The sequence below is a fragment of the Squalius cephalus genome, assembly GCF_949319135.1.
Source record: "Squalius cephalus genome assembly, chromosome: 12".
Classification (NCBI taxonomy): Eukaryota; Metazoa; Chordata; class Actinopteri; order Cypriniformes; family Leuciscidae; genus Squalius; species Squalius cephalus.
The window spans coordinates 7,839,919-7,860,809 of record NC_137133.1 but is presented as its reverse complement, the minus strand read 5'-3'; the positions used below and the strand labels follow the sequence as shown (position 1 = coordinate 7,860,809).

Here is a 20,891-nt window from a genome sequence, read left to right as displayed (position 1 = left end):
TAGGTAAGTAGAATTCTCTCAGAATTAGAAATTAAACACTTTTTATACATGTGATAGAACAAAACTGTCACTCCGATTACAATCACTGAAAATGTCGCCACTTCAAGCACTTATAATGGAAGCCATCTATTTGCTGGGTCACGCTACACACTTCCAATGTAAACAGTTCCGTCGCGCTGTGACTGCCATCACAACACTGACAGCGCATTCACAGGGTAAAAAACACAACGCGAAGCAAATATTAGTTACTCAGCAAACTTTGAAAGCTTGACACCTAAAATAGACAATTTAACACAACATGGACTGATAAATTTGCCTCATTGTAATCCATCTTTTGGTTCTTAATACATTAAAGTGAATTTATTTTCTTGAATACCAAATATATTTGCATGTGCAGTGAGCATACAGTACTATCCAAAAATTTGTAAAAGTATTTCACAATATTACTGTTTTTTACTGTAATGCAGCCTTGGTGAGCATAAGAATTATAAAAATAATTAAATAAATCGCATTGACACCAAACTTTTGAACTGTAGGGTAGTTGAGTTAAGTTAAAGGGAAAGTTCACCTAAAAAAAAAAAAAAACATCTTGAAAGTATCTTCTTTTGTGTTCATTCGACATGAGGGCATGTAAATGATGAAAAAAACTTTCATTTCTTGAGAGAACCTTTAACATACTGGAAGCATTTATGAATTCTAAATTCATATGTTTTGATGAATGAGGTGATAAAGTTATGAGGTCTAACACATAGCAGTGGCTGCTGGTTACTGCACATTTTTCACAACCAATGAAAATAAAACAGCACCAGGCCTACTTTTAACGTAAAGTTGCCCCTAAGCAAAGTACTTCCAGTTTCTCTGCAATTATTTTTTTAAAGCTATCTGCAGTATGTAGGCAGATCTTGTGTGTGGTGTGTCTTAAACTCTGACCTCTTCTAGGACTTTCATGATTGAACAAGATCCCATTCACAGCAAAGAGGTTATAGGCTTCCCTGAAGTTGACCACTATCCAGTATGCATAGAGCTTAGCAGCACCTGTGGGAAAAAAGAGAGAGATAAAAACAAGGGAGAGACAGAAGGTTACTGCAATAGCACTTTTAAAGAAATGTTATCAATAATTCAGACACATGATGATTTTCAAATTATAAAATATATATGGGTCAATGACGTGACGGGTCATTTTTTTTGTCCAAAGGCCTTAATAATAATAAAAAAAACAAATATATAACATCCAAAGTATGTAAGGTAGTACAACTTGATCTCTTTTACTGAATCCAAAAGGTTTTAATTATATTTTACTACATATAAAGGTATTTTAAAGATTTTGATGTGTCAAAAGGTCATTCGGTAAAACCGATATAGTAAATATTTAAATGGAATAATATTGTTTTTAATAACTAAAGGAACTACAATAATACAAATATAAAGCAGATAAGGCTCTTCTTTTACATTTCCTCTTTTCTCCTTTCCCTGTGCAATGTTTTACTTGAATATGTTGGAGTGTTTAGAGTAGTCCAATAAATGATTACATTTATGAGATCAGTGATAATTTGTTTTAATATTTCTTCTGTGGTACACACTATATACTATCTCAACATCAATGTCAAATCAGTTTTTAACTTTCAAATCAGTGGTTAAACCGAATGACTTTTTTGGTGACATTTTTTCCATCTTGTAAAAAATGACAAAAAACAGTGTTAATTGATTGTACAAACCACAAAATCTTAAACTAAAAAAACTAAGTAAACTAAAAAATGGTTTCAAATATAGTTATATATCCATTCCATTTTTTTACACTTTTAAAAACCTTATTCGTCAATGACCCATATACACACTACAGTTCTAAAGTTTGGGATCAATAAGATTTTTTCAAACTTTTTTTAAAATAAGTCTCTTATACTCAACAAGGATGCATTTTCTTTCATGAAAAATACAGTAAAAACTATATTGCGAAATATCACAATTTCAAATTACTGTTTTCTATTTGAAAATGTAATTTATTCCTGTGATGGCAAAGCGAGCATCATTACTCCAGTCTTCAGTGTCACATGACCCTTCAGAAATCATTCTATGCTGATTTGGTGTTCAAAAACATTTCTTATAATTATCAATGTTAAGCAGTTGTGCTGCTTAATATTTTTGTGGAAACATTATAAATGCGTTTACTGTAACTTTTGATCAATTTAAAATTCAACAATATTATTGATTTGACTGCACTGACACAATTGGACGAGAACTGAGCTGGATGATGACATCATTTCATCTATAATTGATGATCTTTACAATGGAACTGAATCAACACTGAACAGACTTCAGCTGAATAATGAAACTTTTCTTTTAGAGCTGCTGTACAGCCGAAATGAACCGTTTGCATCACTGAATCATTTTCCTGTAATCACTGTCAAGCTGCTTTGAAACAATCTGTATTGTATAAAGCGCTGTATAAATAAAGGTGAGTTGTCTTGACTTAATGGCAATTTAAATTTGCATTACTGAATAAGACTATTAATCTCTTTCAAAAAATCTTACTGACCCCAAACTTTTGAACGGTAGTGTACATATTTTATAAATATACAAAAAATTAATAGTATAAAGGAACCGCATGTGTGTGTGTGCTGACCATAAGGGGATCGTGGGTAAAATGGCGTGGTCTCTTTCTGGGGAATTTCCTGTACTTTCCCATAGAGCTCACTGGTGGAGGCCTGGTAGAAGCGGACTGTGTCAGTTAAACCGCAGGTCTTCACAGCATCCAGCAGCCGAAGTGTACCCACCCCATCAACATCTGCGGTGTACTCAGCCAGGTCAAAGGAAATCTGGCAAACACAAAGCGTGTATGCATAAGACTTCATGCAAAAGAATACAAGTAAATGGAGAAATGAAATTCAGTGTTATGACATAACCCAATAACCTAAGCCAAAAAGTTGCCAGAGTCAACATAAACAAGTTAAGGAAATATGAAAACAAGTAAGGGTCTGGTAATAAAACTCGGCACAAAACCCTCAAAGCTGAGAGAAACATTCTTGTCCTTGATGGTTGATATCAAGTGTCTTTGTTTGCATAGAGTTGCATGCTCTGCTGTTAGTGGAAAACACACAGAGCATCAAAGGGTTTGTCTTCTAGCTCATGTAAATTGGGTAAAACAACTAAAATGTTGTGTATGAATAACTGTATTCGGTGCATACAACTTGCAAGCAATCAAAAGAACAACAAAACAAAACTGACCATCAACTAACAATCTGAACCTCAGGTTTTGTGAACTGATTCACTGATAAGATTTGACTCAAAAGAAGAATGTTCGCAAATCAGTCATCCCTTCTTCTCTCATGAAAGCGGGAAAGAGAACAAGCAGATGCCAAGATTATCTGTAAATTTAGATTTTAATTTAGGCCTGTTTCTCACAAAACTCTGTAAGATTAATATAGTGCACAATACCAGTTTTGTACTTTCGCATTTTGATAACTGGAAACCCTAGTAATTGTATTTGCATGGAAGAAAGCAACCATTAACAACAACCATGTGTTCCACAAAGAAAGAAAATCATGGGATATGTAACAAGGGTATGAGTTAGTTAATAAATGTACATTTTTGGGTGAACTACTTTAATATTGCAAATAGTTTGGGGTGCTACATCATGCGACTGAATTATTACATGATGTGTTTTTGAGAGAGAAGGCCTCTGCTCTAATTTAACGAGTTCAGACATACTTAATTCCCAAACACAAGCGAGCCGGGGAATCCCTAACTGAAACTGAGATGGTAAAGATATGGTGAGAAAGACAGACAAGGACTGAGCAAGAGAAAGAGAGGGAGAGACCAACTAATCTAACCTGTTCCTCAAATTTGACACACACTTCTCAGAGTCGCACCTACACGATTTTCCGATGAGACAAACCCTCTGCAACAGGCATGATCTGAATTAGTTATGAAATACCCAAGCGCGCATCTGTAACCACACCTCAGCATGAAAACAAAAAGCGACTGACAGCTGATTATCGTGAGACTGAAACTATATTTAAGTGTCTTCGCAACGCAAATTCGCATCACTTTCAAAATAATCCTTATAATGCTGGAATGGATTGACTTTAGATGTGTTGCTTGGCGGTCGTCCAATAGCTATCATTACCGTTGCTGGGATAATTAGCCTTAAGTTTTTTGGACTGTGCAAACATGCTCTTAAATGTGAGCCAAAACATTCAATCATACCAGTTAGAACTAAGAGAGACATGTTTCTGTCAGGTACAAGAAGATTTATGTTTTTAGATTGTGCCTTGCGGAGAGCTTTCACGGCATCTTGCCACCCTGCAAGCAATTTGCATTTCTTGGACATTGTTTTCTCCAAACAAACAGATTTCAAATGTCACAAATATGCCAAAATAGTGCTATTAGAGGAACACCGATACCGTAATTTGCTCGTTCCAGCTGTTTCTAGTAGCAGTAGCCATTGCGTTGATGCAAGAGAACTCAAAATTGCTCCCTGTATGCATTTGTAGGCTAAGAAAAGACGTGGAAATTACAGGGATTTTGTTGTTTACGCAAGTGCGGCCGCATTTTACACGTTATCCGAAGTGAGAGGGAGACTTGTAGAAAATTGTGCAGCGAAAGCAATTTCTTCATGTTTCCACAGCAACTTGGAACTGTCAGGGGGGCAGAATTAATGTCTGCCATTGGGAAAGTCCCCGTGCCCCAGGCGACTCGTGCACAAGCGAACACCCTTTTCTCTTTTGGCTCTACCTACCCCCCTTCCCCCCAATCGATACTACTCCTACACTCCTCACGGCTTCGGCACGTCAGGATTGGAATTCATCAGCTAATTAAATCTATGCTTGAGATGACACCAACTTCCCTCGCTCTTCTGCCTTCTCAACCAGACACGCTCACCTCATCATTCACTCGTTCCCTCAAACATAAACACACATGTAAACATGGCAACAGCCTGGATCATTATGGGCTGCGGTTGGGGTTGCCCCAGGCGCAAGTTGTCTGAAGCAATCGCAGCGCCAATACAAGCTTGAGTGTGTGAGAGCTGAGAGAGGGAGGGGAGAAACCATGACTGCGAATAATTAGGGAATCATTTAGCCTGTTACAGATGTCCTTAAACTGTCTCCATCCTTGTAAAAACAAAGCTCTATTTTTACCACATCTTATGTTTCCAGAAGACAGCGTTTCTCAACCATTTTTGTCTCGTATAGCCCCACAGCTCCATCAACTAGAGATTTTTATTTCACTTTGTCATTTGATTTAAATTAAAATAAATAAATAAACTGAATTATGAATTATGTTTAAACTAGAGATGCATCCTCTTTTATTCTCTAATTTATAAAAAAAAAAAACAGAAAAAAAAAAAAAATCACATTAAATTTGAGAATATATATATATATATATATATTAGGGCTGTCAAACGATTAATCGCGATTAATCGCATCCAAAATAAAAGTTTGTGTTTACATAATATATGTGTGTGTATGGAGTATAATTATTTTCTATATATAAATACACACACATGCATTTATATATTTAAGAAAAATGTGTTATTTATATATAAAATATTTATATATAATATAAATTATATATAATATAAATATATATACACAGTATATACATGCAAATATTTCTTAAATATATACATGCATGTGTGCGTATTTATATATAGAAAATAATTATACACCGTACACGCACATATATTATGTAAAAACAAACTTTTATTTTGGATGCGATTAATCACGATTAATCGTTTGACAGCCCTAATATATATATATATATATATATATATATATATATATATATATATATATATATATAATAAAAATAAATTAACTAAAACTAACAAAAAACTAAAAACAGCAAGTGGCTGCCCTTGCTGAACATTTAATTTTAAACACATGGCTAAAAAAAAATGACATGCATTTATTCTGGGAAGGTCTTCCATTAGATGTTAAAACAAGGCTGCGGGATTTGCACCCATTCAGTCAGAAGAGCGTCAGTTAGGTCAGACACTGACGTTGGGTGATGGGTTCTGGCTCACGGTCGCCATTCAAATTCATCCCAAAGGTGTTTAGGTCTGGGCTTTGTACAAACACTTCTAAAGTGACGAGCATAGTGCAGTCCACATAATCCGACCACACGTTTTTCATCATGCTATTTCATTTGCTTGAGAACAGCACAGACACACACAAGGTTCTGTTCAGCTCCTGACAGTTGACAGTTAACCTTGCGCTGACAGCAACCAACAACTACCACATGTGAGTGGTCTCTGACTGAACCAACTCTCTGACACACACACAGCACATGTGTCATCACAGATGACAGGTGCTGTCATTTAGGAGCTCAAAAGAATGAGGTGAGCAATTGTGTGTGCTTATCTGTATGTCAAGCAGCCTATACTAAACAATGTTGAAACTGACAATGCACAAACTGATATGCCAAAATTTGCAACGCAGAGCATCCGCTTCAGTTTTGTTGAGTTAAAAGAACTGAGCAGTGCAGAATGCGCTTCAGATTAACACAAAAAAACACCATAATATCAAATACGAGTGCTTGACCTGCTTATTTTGAGAGAAGATGATGAATGCTTCCAAGCTATAAATAGCTGTAATTATAGACTCTGGTGTCTAGTAGGTCTTTCTGCAGACCAAATTCATTACCATATAATTTTTTTACCCTCAAATGCGTGTTGTCATTACATGCCATCCACTAACGTGAGTTGTATTATTCTCTGAAATAATACAACTCACAATCTCAGACAGACTGTCACTCGTCCAATCGATTACCGCTTGTTTTTATGACTTGCAAATGCAAACATTTTGTTCTCTGCATTATATTGAAGACTGCCCCTGCAAATTCTGATTTAAATACACCACAGAGGTAATGTGATCTAGCTGGATACAATAACAAAAACTAAACTAAAATATAAAAATATACTGTAAATTTAAAGGGTTGGTTCGCGTAGCTGTCAATGGAGGGACAGAAAGCTCTCAGATTTCATTCAAATATCGCCATTTGTGTTCAGAAGATGAACGAAAGACTTATGGGTTTGGAACGACATGAGGGTGAGGAATAAATGACAGAATTTTTATTTTTGGGTGGACAATCCCTTTAAATTGATCAAACACACAGTATATGTTTCTAAAAAATAAAGTGAATATCTTTTAAGGCGTGTAAAAATATTGTCAGGGCAGTACAAATTTAAGCTGCTGGCCTGACTGGGGGCAAAAAAAAACATTGTTTCCTTATTGTTGAGCCCCGCTTGAATATCTTGAACTTACAGAGTACAGATCTAAAGGTCATGCAGACAAATGGCACCAGAGAGAGTCCAATCATTTGCACAGCTTAAAAAGGAAGCAGAGAGGTTTCTGCGATAGATGAAAAAGCACAACGTGGCGCTTTGAGACTTTTCCACCAATCCGCATGAAATAAAAGACGTAAAATAGTAACGTTGAGTAAAGTACAAACACTGATAACATTTCTCTGAAAATAACGTGATAACTGGTGGTTTATGTTTTTGAATTTCAAAAATCTCTTGCATCCTATTTTACATTCATCATAATCTTAAATATCATTAATCATTTTTAGAGTTTACTTTGGAATCACACACTATACTAATCTGCCGTTGAGTATTTCCTGATTCTATTCTTCCAGTAACTTGAGCCAACATCTCTGGTAATGCTATGATCCAAACTATCACTTTATTTTTATTCTTTCATTCCTTACTTCTGTTCAACATATGTAATGACAATAATAATACTAATACTAATACTAATAAATAAGAATACGCATAATCAACACAAGTATATAATAAAGGCTTCTCTTGTTAACACCTTTAGGGCAGGGCATGAGACAAGAATGTGTCAGTTTATACCACACAAAGGATGAATTGTTCATTGCAATACCTGCTTTTATTCTGCAAACGGCTATTTTCCACCTCTCAATCAAGCGTCGAGTGCTTGTGCCAGTGAGTTCACAAAAACTGGCATATTTTTCAGATGTACCATGGAGTGTCAATCAGAGTCCTTCCAAAATTTGACATGAGCTGATGTTGATAAGTCAAGCCATCTTAACCCATTTTCTTAGACTGAATATTGCCAAAAAAAGACACACTCACACTCGTTCCTTTGCCTAATGTGAAACAGTCAAAGCTTATGTGAGATTAGAGATGTGTCAAAACTGTTTTTGTTTTTTGACAACAGTGCTTGATGTGCTTTATGTTGCCACTTTCCAAAGATGACAAGTTTATTGGGTCATCTTAAAAAAAAAACACACTTGCATTCACAAACTAAGTGAAGTGTCTGTAACTGGCCAACAAAATATGCACACAAATGCTTAGTCGGACATTCATTAAACATACATAAATAAATAAAAATGACCCACTGATTATAATTAATATAATATATCTATAAAAATATACATAATGATTATAATGATTAGTCTACCGAGTAGCAAATACAGAAAAAAAAGATTACTTATCATGTGTTTTTTCTACCGCTCCCAGTGTCTGAATAAGCATGTTATACAACATGTCTACCACACAAACAAAAGTGTTTAAAATGCATCTGTATTCCAACCCAGTGACAGAAATGGGAGTGCAAAGATTTTTATATCTCATAATTAATCACTAGTTTAATAGGTGCTGTCATTTAGATAAATCAAAATCATGTTTTTAACGTGATGTAACACCACTGAATAAAGGCCTGTTTGTTGGCGGTGACGTCAGTCCTTGCAGGTGACAAGAGTGGAATGATTTACACAAGCAATTAACTGTGTGTGTGTCTGCGTGAAAGTGTGAGCGCTTGCATCCTCTAGATACCCAATTAGGAAACAAGGAAACTTAGGCTCAGTGTAACACAAAGTCTCCTACATTGCAGCCGCGACTTTAATAAAAAATGCTGTCGTCATTAGCGGAAATGATTCTTGAGCTGAAAGAGTTATCTTTCAGTGTGTCACTCCGGCATTCTCTTCGCCGTTTGCTGTCACATCTGTCTACGAGCATGTGTACAATGCCAAAAGTCTTACCTAGACAACACTTACATTGTACATCAAACACATTCATAAGCGAACACAAAACACGTTCTAGTCCAACACCGGTATATTAGCTACAGCTCTACACTAATCCAAACACAAACACAAAGCTCATGCCAATCACACCATACCTAACACTGAGCAAACAGATTCTGCCGGCACTATAAGAGAGATATCTGTGCAAACACAAAAACACATTCACAATGAGACTTTCGGAGTCGAATAGAAACATACAAACCATTTGGAGTTGACGGAGAGGTCAACTCAGAACAACACAGCCCAAATACCACAGATGTTCACATGTGTTCTCAGTTTAATTGCTTTAAAATTAAAGTAAAAAGTCAAAAAGTGATTCGGAAAGAATTAAAGTTCCTCTAATCAAACAAGGTACATTAATTCATGATTTTTTGCTTCTTCTCTCAAATACACACTGCAGCCCTTTGTGTGTGTGTTTGTGTGTGTGTGTGTGTGTGCCTCACAATCTCAGCCAAAAAAAGTGCCACTTCAACTCAGAATCATGTGATCTAAGTTTGATGTGGTCGTACGTGACTAATTGTAGTTTGCTATCCCACAAGGCAGCTCCATTTGTGGTTATTTGATAATAACCGCAAGGTTTAAACTTGTACAAACATCAAAATATAAAGCACGCGGTGCTTTTTTTGGTGGTAGAGTCGAAATTATGGTTTACAGCTTTTCTTTATCTGTCGCCAAACAACATATTGAAATGCCAGTCAGAACCGTTGCATTCACATGTAAATAACGCCTTTATCTCTCCATTGTGTTTGCGCACACAGACCTCCTGAAGCTGGTATATCCCACCTGAATAATGCAGTATTCTTTTATTGTTATCACCTCATATTTCATGTTAAGCATGTCTAACAGGTGCTATAGATTTTCCATTTTAATGTGATAAATTAATTATTAGATTTGATAGATTTTGATATTTTTGGATTTTTATTCAGACACAAAACAAAACAAAAATTAATTTTATATTATATGAAACAGAATCATTAGTACTACTCCATTTAAAGAGATACTGTTCAAAAGTTTGGGGGCAGTAAGGTCTTTTATGATTCTGAAATGAGTCACTTGTGTTTACTGCTTACCAAAGCTGCGTTTATTTGATCAAAAATTCAGCAATTTAATATGTGTTAAATGTTATTTTTTCATGTGATGACAAAGCTGAATTTTCAGCATCATTACTCCAGTCTTCAGTGTCACATGATCCTTCAGAAATCCTTCTAATATGCGGATTTGATACTCAAGTAACTTTCCTTAGTATTATCAATGTTGAAAACAGTTGTGCTGCTTCATATTTTTCTGGATTACTTGATGAATAGAAAGATTTAAAATAGACTTTTTAAAATAGAATTAATTATATATATATATATATATATATATATATATATATATATATTTCAAGGTTACTTTTGATAAATTTAATGTGTCCTTTCTGAATAAAAGTATGAATTCCTTTTTAAAAAATCGTACTGACTCCACACTTTTGAATGGTAGTGTATATTAGCACGTAAATTAAATACAATTTAAAGTAGTAGTAATAATATTAAAAATAAAACAACTTTTACTTAACACATAATCATATATACTGGTATATATAAATATATATACACACACACACTGTATATGTTTGTACTGTACACTGATAAAAAATACTTTGATTAAATTTAAAAGATTTTTTTTTCAATGCCATAATTTATTTTTAAAACAAATTCTTTCTAACAAATTAGAACATTAAATTTAAAAATATTTCTGAAATAAACAGGAACAGGGCAAAAGAAGGAATAGTTTGTCGAACTCTATAATAAATTATCAATCGTTTCAACATTAATCACTCGTACTAACAGAGAGCTAACATTTTGCTGTGCAACATTAGACCTGAACACCCCATAACTATTTTAATTCAATCACAGCTCATTACAGTCTTTGCACTTGTTGTCTTTCCGTCATATATCTTTCAGATTTATCAGTCTAACTCAAACAGGACTATGGATGCTCACAGACAAAGACAGAATGTGGAAGGAGGGGAAAAAAAGCACCTCACTTTCTTCCTGAAACATTCCTGTAAGAATAAACAAATAACCTCCAAAAACCGCCAAGCGCTACTCTCAAACAAAATAGCACTTTGCTGACCCCTGTGTGTAATAACTGGAAACCGAGCATGTGTGTGTATGTGTTTTCTCTGCCACTCTTTTTGCCATATCCAAACAAAGTGTGGCGAGTATAAAATGTAAACTACAATCAGAGAGTAGCAGTGATCTACCACTTCATTACAGCGGGCACTGATTGAAACGCCTAACTTTAATGAACATACCCGGCTAACACACACATTTACAAGTTAACAAGCCTAAACTGAAGGTATAATTAAATCAAGCTTGTTTATTTTTCCACATAGCAATCCTGATTGCGGTTGTCACAGTATGACAGCAATCTTTAAATATGACCTACTCTCCCTCAGTCTTATGTCTGTGCTTAAAGTACTTTTTATTCTCTTTGTTGAAGAGCCACAGCTGTACTAAAGCTCTATTGTGACAGTGAGCATCCTGCTGTTATCTGTCATCACAGCAGATGATCCACCTGATGGGACACCCAGAACACCTCCCAGTTATTAGAATGGATGCCTGTCTTTTGGCCAATGTTTCTCAGTCAGTTTCCATCTGAATAATTTAGTTCCATATTACGGCAGCTGCTGTATTTAACTGTACGCATTCAGTGTGAGCCTGCAGGTGCTGTCTGGATCTTTCCATCCTTACAAACCAACCATTAAGGCTCATGAATCATTTTAGACAAACAGTGGCTCTAAAAAGTATTTGAACAGTTAAGCCATATTTAAAAATGCATGAATGTCTTTGAATTATATAAACAAAATATCAAACCAATTAGCATTTATTTAAAAAAATATATATAGCACAAACGCACTTTTTAAGCAAAACATTTCACAAACGCTACTTTACTAGTACACCTGTGTGATTTTAAGGGGAACTGACTTGAATCCACCAAAAATGACTCAAAAAAGCGGCAATAGTTCTAAGAAAATAATTATTTGTTCACCGTTACCAAATACATTGTCGTACCAAATACATTGACATTCAGACATTTTTAAAGGAGAACTCCGGTCAATTTTTTGTACATTTGGAGTGCTGTCAATACAGAGAACAACGACAAAAATCGGTGTTGCCTACACCGTGTTATCCTCTTTTTAAAATTTGCACCCTGTTGACTTCAATGGGGCAAGTTTTAAACCTGCTTTTAGCCTCTTAACATCCTTGATGTGTCATTACAAGTGCACAGGTCATGTGAGTGATTCCTTCGGAGTGAACGCGGGTCAATCTGACTGCAGTAGATGTGAAAGATATGAATAAAAATGATATTTATTTAGCCAGCGCTCATACCTGTATTTACATCCTGTTTTCGGTCAAAGTCCATAGTAATCGATTGTCGAGTTAACGCGCATTGGTTTAGTTACCTATGATCATGCGCGTGAACTCGACAATCGATTACTATGGCCTTCGACCGAAAACAGGATGTAAATACAGGTATGAGCGCTGGCTAAATAAATATCATTTTTATTAATATCTTTCACATCTACTGCAGTCAGATTGACCCGCGTTCACTCCGAAGGAATCACTCACATGACCTGTGCACTTGTAAGGACACATCAAGGATGTTAAGAGGCTAAAAGCAGGTTTAAAACTTGCCCCATTGAAGTCAACAGGGTGCAAATTTTAAAAAGAGGATAACACGGTGTAGGCAACACCGATTTTTGTCGTTGTTCTCTGTATTGACAGCACTCCAAATGTACAAAAAAATTAGTTCAATGTTAAAATTGACCGGAGTTCTCCTTTAAGTGATTTGAGTGTCCAAAAGTATCCAAATACTTTTAATGCCACCATTTATCAAATACAGGGGTTAAATAATGTGAAAAACTTGCTTTCTAGGAGCGGTTCACGCAGAACATGTTTTAAAAGCATGAGACGCAGGGAAGTGGAGTGTTTTTTAACTTAAGCAACGTATTTTTTAAAGCTGCGTCAGGCGAAAGACGCTGTAAAAAAAAGTGCAACAGTCAAACATGTCAGTCTAGGGCACGTTTACATATAAAAGTAATGGAAATGCAAAGCAGAGGAATGCAAAAACGCATTCTGTGTAGTTTGCTTATGATTGAGCTTGACAACATGAAATCAAAATTGACCCTTATTCACTTTCTTAAAAATGTCTCTGGTCTTATTGTGGATACCATAATCTCTCATCAACCTATAATAACTTTCTCAGTTTTGCTGACGTAACGCATGCCGCATGAGTGGGGTCTTCGGAAGTTGAAGTGGTTGAAACGTATTAGGCTACAGCAAAAACATGACTGTTATTTCTCTCTAACACCAGATGAATTTATTAATTGGTTTTTCCTGTGACTGAACATCAGAGCGGCATGAGCAATGTCAATATTAACGTCTCATTCATATCCCTCCGCGTTGTCTTGTCTCATTCTGCTTTTGATCTTATTCAGTCATCTTCCTCTCTTCCCTCCTCTCCCTCACTTTAACTGCCGGTTGTGCTTGTTTCCCATAAAATACCCTGTGGAGCACCCACACAGAAGTTCACACACACACCATATGATGGCCAACTCTCTGACTAACATCCCCCTGACCTCATCCCAGATGACTAGACATTAGGGGTGTGGGTAAAGGAACAGCGAGTGAAAGAAAGTCTTCTGTATTTGGTTAAGACTTTTTCCTTTCCAAAGAATTACTTGGATGGGGTCATTTGTTCACCTCACAGACACTAAGAAAGAAACCCAAGTCATTATGAAACAGTTTGTGCGCGCGTGTGTGTGTGTGTGTGCGCGTCCGGTCAGAAGGAGAGTTTGAGAGTCAGCAGACAAAGAGGATCTGTGTGATTGAGAAATACAGAGAGAATGAGTGTGTTTTACCTTGACGTGACTCTGCGCTCCCAGGTTGTATATTTCTGTAGGTTTGACTTCATTGATAATCTTCACCAAGCAAGTGCTGTCAGTCAAGTCCCCATAGTGCAACTTCATGTCTATGATGGACGGAATAAAATCATTTTTTATTTCACATGAAGCAATCTGATATAGCTTTACCGCCGGGGAAAGTTTTAGAAAGAGTTTTATCCTCCACATCTTCTCAAGTTTAAAGATTGTCACCTTAGCGAAGCCTACCAGACCCAACACAAAGAGATCGTAACCATAACCATGTCTAAAATGTTTATGCAATTATTTGCTGAAAAATATGTAGATTTGGAAAGAAATAAACAGAGTCTGTGTCTGGATTTTCATGCAAAAGTTTTAAATTTCATTCTATTTAATTCTGATTTCTTTTTTCCTTTCAAAACCAGATACAGACAATAGATCTATTTGGATGGCAATTGTTTTACATACGGACTAGTCAGTGACTTTATTACCGTTTGAGTCGTACATGTCGATGTTCTTCTCCCACCATCCAGGAGAAAAATTCCGTTAGTAGGTACGGCTGTAAGTAGGTACTGCATTTTGATTTCAAAGGACACTAGTATTGTCAGGCATTTTTTGTAAAGCGCCATAATTTTGGGGAGTGAATTGTGTCGTAGAAAACTGTTGTCACTCCCACTCTTGTTTGATCAGGATGGGATTAAGCACTTAAAAGAACAGGGACAACCATATTTAGCTGCATTGTGTAAGACCAACCCAAAATAAATAATTACCATCCAAATAGTTTTTGAGAACATTTAGACTGAAATCATGAAGGACAATAAATACATACAAAATAAAATAAAAAATACTAAATGAACAACTTACAACACTTAGAGGATCCAATACCTAGTGATATTTTACACAGGTTAGAAGACATTTATACATTTAAAAACAAAATAAACATGATTTTTATAATAGCCAGGAAGTGAAACTCACTTCCTTCTGTGTGCGTTTGAGGGTTATGATAGAGGTGTTCAATCCGGCCCGTGTTAAAAGAGCTGGACCTGCGGAGGATACCATGAACCTGTCCAAAACACCAAAAAGTTAATCTCATCTAAGTGTACATGATTTTAAATAAACTGTATAGACATCACCGTTCAAAAGTTTGAGGTCATTAAAAAAAGAAATTAATACTTTTACTCAACAAGGACAAATTCAATTAATCAAAAGTGAAAATGTCTATTTGCTATTTCAAATAAATGTGAACTTTTTATGAATCAAAGTATTCTGAAAAAAATTAGAACAAAAAATAGACTTCGTACAGTAGTAACATTTCACAAATACACAGTGTATTTCTTTATTTGTAAAAACTGTTTAATGAGCAAAAAAATTATGAAAATGAACAGTATAACTTTAAATGAGATCTTATTGTTGATTATTAACAGGCAGTGAGACAGATTTGCATCAGATCAATGTGGGAATGATTTCTGACGAGTTCGTGAGATGTCTTTAAGGGTTACATTGGCTTACCCACCTCATAACCTTTAGCCAGCAGAAACTCAGCCAGGTAGGATCCATCCTGAAACCACACAGAGGGAGAATTATTTTGGGTTTTGAGAAACACACACATTTACGGCAAGCATTACCCAAGAGAGTATGCAACACAATGACCATTTCTTTCTGAATTTCATGAGCCAGACCACAGCGAATACACGCCTACATTATACAAATACGCATTTTCGCACACGTACATGCTCATGTCGAGACTCACCCATATGTCGTTCCAAAGCTGTATGACTTTCTGTCTGAAACAACTGCTCCTGCCCCACTGGACATTACGGACAAATAGACATTTTTCAAAATATCTTATTTTGTGTTCCAAGGAAGAAAGAAAATCAGGTCCGGATCAACACGGGGGTGCGTAAATGATGACAGAGCTGTCATTATTGGATTAACTATCCATTTAACGGCAAAAAACTCGAGCTCCATACATAGTCTGCAAAGAATGCAAGAAAAACAGTTGGCAAGGCGGCTAACAAATAAGTAAGGAGTGCCTATACGAGCTACATCACACACACTGTAAGCCAGTGTAATACAAGCTTACTGAATCATCGGTGTGCATCACACACACACACAGTATTAATCAAGCAAACAAGGCCATCATGTCAGTCAGTACAAGTCTGACAGCTCAGTCTAAGCCGCTGAATCCACCTGACTGTCAAAAAGTGACACGGCCGTACCCTAAAGACATGTTTTAACCTAAAACATAAGCAACTTTCGAGGCCTCTTTCATTCTTATTCTCGTCTCCTTCTCGTTCTCCCTTTTTCCCCTCTCATACTTCCCGACCGCACATTCTAGAACTTTGGAACATTCCGCCCCGGCCATGGCATTCCGCCCCCTACTTCCTGCTGGGGTGATATAGGCAGAGTCCCAAAGACCTTTGGGAAAAAAAAAAGAGAAGCTCTAACAGCCATGTGTGTGCCTGTAACGTAAGTATATATGTCCGCAGAGGAAAAGATGTGCTTAAAGATGCATTTCCGTTTCCTTTTCACACCGTTCAATGGGCATTTACATACATAACATTCAATGTCTGACCACCTGAGGCTCTCTGTGCATGTGTATGTGCGTGTGTGTGACACAAGCAGTGCCAACTGCAGCGCGGACTCATAACCCTGATAAAAAAGCAGCTTATCGTCACACTGAGACTGTTGGGAAACGTTGCCTGTTTCCCGCAGATTACGTTCATAGACAGGAAACCTAGACGGACACGACATTCCAACCAGTCTGTGCATACGCACACACAGGCCTACCTTGTAACCCACCATCTCGGGTTAATCACTTTATGTCCGAATTATAAACTTAAAATCATTTTTTAATCTCTTGTTTTGAGTCAAACCACACGTATGAAACGTCTCAGAAATGCTGGCTAATTTGGGAAAACTTTCCATTGCAATCATACACAACATAAAGATAAATCTATAGCCATTTAGACACAGGCTAATTGTTCGTGGCAAACTGTGGATGCATTTATGCTGAGAAAACCAAAATGGCAAAGGAAAGAATGAAAGCTAATCAAATAAACCCACTTAAGTTGCCCAACCAAACCAGTCTATGTGTCAGTCTCTCTGCCCGTGACGTATCATCTGTGATTGTGCACGTATTGCGTGTTGATTTGCATGTGTGAAAAAAGGTCCCGTACATTTGCCCGTGACCGCAGTAAACCAGTTTTTCTCTCTTTACCGCATCAAAGCATAATTCCAAACAAATGGCTCCGTGTTCCCTTGTGAACCACAAGTGGGCGCAACAATTTTAACATAATTAAGTGCGTACATCAAAAAGACACAAAATTTAAGTTTTCACTATTCATTTCGGTTATGGAAACTGCGTTTGACACAGGCGGTAAAGTGCGTCCAGTGAGGGTTGTCTGCTTTGTTTCTAAGCGCATCAATAATAATAATAACAATCTAATAACCATCGACATCGGCCTATAAAATAAATAGGCCTAGTCGGTTGCTTAAGTCATCGAGCTTTTAGCTGATTGGTCCGTTTTCTAGTGTAGGCCTATACAAGGTAAACTGGCAAAAACATGTTATGCTAAATGTTACTGTATATAAAAAACAACAACACTATATGCTAACTTGGCCAGATTTACAATGTACTATGTAATGCAGTCTAATTTTTGTTTAGAAAAAAACAGATTCAAGACATGTGAGAACTAAACACTATCAATAGTATTTTCTCCAAACTGCAAAGAACATGCAGACACGCTTCAGTATGAATGATTTCTGTCATTCGACCGCCCTCTGCTGTTCATCAAGAAAACTGCAGTCTGACTGTTCTGCCCAAGTTGACCCTTTTATTATAATGAGACGAACCAGGAACTTCCTGCTTCAGTCTTTTAATGTTAAATGTCAAACACCACGTACTGCAAACATTCAAGTTATGTGAGATTTTCCGGACCGCATCCAAACGAACGTTAAAAGCTGGTCTTTCCTGTTAATCAAAAGAGCTCAATTACAATGAACATGACGTTATGTATGACACGCAGGCAGACATATATATATATATATTAATCACAAATCACTCATCGGGAGGAAATTAGCAAGAATTGCACATATAATGTTGAAAAAGTACAGCATGTTCTCACAGAAAAAGCATCTCACAGTTAATTTGAGCTTAATGTGAGACCAAATATTCACTATAAGGTTTTCAATCTGGACTCTGACCAGGCCAAAACATTAGCCTGATGGAATTGTTCTCAAGCCACTTTTTGGTTGTCTTTGCAATTTGAGAAGGAGCATTGTCTTGTAAAAACAAAAACAACATAGATGATTCCTCTTAAGCAAGTTATTCTGCATTATTCTCCTGTACACCAAAGCATACATTACTTTTAACAGTAGCTCACCGGTACCACCAGCAGCTAAAAAGGCTCCTCAGACAATGCCAGCTGTCACCATCACAACAACTGACAAATGAAGGTGAGGCAGATTCAAGCTTCCTCAGAAGAATCTAGAAACCCCTTGTGTTTGCACTATAACAATGTGAGACTTCTAATGAAGTCTCATGGGAGAGGCTCTGTACACAGGCATTTTACACTCATTTAATATTTACAAAAGCTAACATTTCCTCATCTTTCTGTCTCCTGACCGGAGCATCATTTTAATTTGACTCGAGAATGTTTGTAATCATGGGTGTAGCCTTTACTAAAAAAACAAAAAATAAATGAGCGGCACTTGCCTTGTTAAATATTCATATGGTTTATACAGTCACAGAAACTTTTATGTGCTGTATTTCTTCTCAGTTTTGGAAATATACTGTTAAACATCCCAAACATTTACAAATATACTATTTTCAACCGAATTTATAGTTAGCCTATGCCCTTTTGTCTACTTCTGAACAGTTTCAACTGTCTTCAATCAGCAATCTGGAAAACGACAGCTTGCTACCTGCTTATGTCTTCAGTGAACCTTTAGGTATCAAATATGTGTTGCAGAGTTCTCTCATTACATATTTCATTGTGTATAATGAAACATTGCGTTCATTTCATAATGAAAAGCGCATAGGTGGGGTTAGATAAGCAACAGCCGGCAATTATGGGCCTCACATAAAACTCTCCTTCTTGTACACGACAGCTGTAAACGTTGCTTACCGTATGCAAATTGTCAAACATTTTCATTCCAGCCACATACAAGTGGAATAAAACGTCACCAGCATTACAGACAGAACAGGGCATATTTTGTGCAGACATGCATTCTCTTTAGGCGATACAACCTAGCTGTGCCCAAATGACGCACTATACACTATGTATGCACTCTACTAACTAGTGTATGAATTTTATAAGGTTTTTTCTTTTTGGAATTTTCTGTGCGAACACACAACTATACTACAAAAAAATGCCATAGAATAGTGCATAAGTACACAAAAAATTGGACGCACCTACTGTAATAATAAATGAATACAAAAAGAAACAACAAGTGGGAGAGTACACATAGTAGATACTATTTTTCTAATGTTTGGGAGTGGCAAGTACATTCAGGTAACAGTGAAAAGGGCAGAGCTCTAACACATGTATAGTAATAGCTTTTAGTGAAAGTGATGGTCATCTTCGTAGTAATGACACGTAGCATCAAATATTAATCTTCAGTTATGCAATAAGAATGTTGTGCAAGAGGCTGGCAGTAGTGCAAGTTAGTTGGCAGTTTTTGTCTGTGAGTCAGGAGATGACCACGTGTGATCATGAAACTATTATTTATAATAATACAATATTAATAATAATACAATAATAAATGTGTTATACATGTATATATGTCCATATAAAAGTATTAAAGGTCGACAAAGATTACTATATTCATAGCAATTATGGTATTTTAGCGAAAATTATGGTTACCATGGTAAACAAAAACCGTAAGGAGATCTAGCCTTGCAGTCAGTATGTGTTTAGGATAAAACTGTTTAATATTAGTCTGGACTGTTACTATTCTCTCTATTTTTTTCCTCTGATGAAACTGAATGATGAGTGAGGGTGTCATTCAGCCTGACTGACATGATATCTCATTTTGTTTTTCACCGAACAATTAATGTCATAAGCGTTTGGAACAGCATAAGGATGATTTTCATTTTTAGGTGTATATCCGTAAATACCATCGCGTCGCATATGTAGAGACGAGCCTTCACATTACCTGACCGGTTATGCCTGTAATGATGGCCACTTTCCTCTTCGTCTTGCTGCCTCCGTTCACATCACCACTGGCCGACGCTGCTGGACACTGAGCCATTGTCTGGAGCTGGTTTCGGTTCGGACTGAGTCTATGGGGTTTGGTTCCACTTTGCGCGATCTTTTATAACGTACTGATGCAAACCTGCATACATCCGAAACTCCAGCACTCCTTGAGAGACACATCAGGAACCTGCACTCAGCAGCCAATCACAGACCAGAGCGCAGGTGACGTACGCACCACAGAATAAAGAGGAGACAAATCTTAGGCTTATAGGGCGTACATGTATCACAGCGTCCTCTAAAGGACTCGATGTTCAGGAGGAACAACTTTTTACTCAATCTCTTCATTATAATTATTATAATAACAACAACACGATAATAAATATTGTATGTATATTATTATAAACAATATAAATAAAAATAAATAATAAATAGATTTTTTCCTAGGCCTAAATCACTGCTGAAAAAAATAGCCAAAGCTGATTTGCTGGTTTTCCAGTCTGGTCAGTCTGGAATTAGTGCACACACACACACATCAGGAGCAGTGAGTAGTGAACACACACACACACACACATCCGGTGCAGTGGGGGTTAGGCGATATCTATGGGTTAGGCGCCTTGCTCAAGAGCACCGTTTCCAGTATGCACGACTGCCCCCCATGCAAAAGAGGAAGGAATGAGCGAAACAATCAAATGGTTTTTTTTTCAATATATATTTAGTTTAATTTAGATAATATTTAA

General features: G+C 36.5%; 1 protein-coding gene across 2 annotated transcripts in view; it reads right to left on the bottom strand.

The window, feature by feature from the left end:
• The window catches only part of gmds (GDP-mannose 4,6-dehydratase), a 64,893-nt gene extending 44,521 nt beyond the window's left edge, over positions 1–20,372 (bottom strand). The window contains exons 1-7 of one of the 2 annotated variants that reach the window (XM_079888504.1): positions 20,114–20,343; positions 15,468–15,512; positions 14,930–15,017; positions 14,819–14,839; positions 13,955–14,064; positions 2,621–2,813; positions 931–1,035 (exon numbers count right to left, since the gene is read on the bottom strand). In XM_079888504.1, the coding sequence (XP_079744630.1) occupies positions 931–1,035; positions 2,621–2,813; positions 13,955–14,064; positions 14,819–14,839; positions 14,930–15,017; positions 15,468–15,512; positions 20,114–20,209 (658 nt within the window). In that variant the 5' untranslated portion in view covers positions 20,210–20,343. Of the gene's footprint in view, positions 1–930; positions 1,036–2,620; positions 2,814–13,954; positions 14,065–14,818; positions 14,840–14,929; positions 15,018–15,467; positions 15,513–20,113 lie in introns of both variants that reach the window. The other variant, XM_079888505.1, reaches the window with a different exon arrangement.
• Positions 20,373–20,891: the final 519 nt, after the last annotated feature.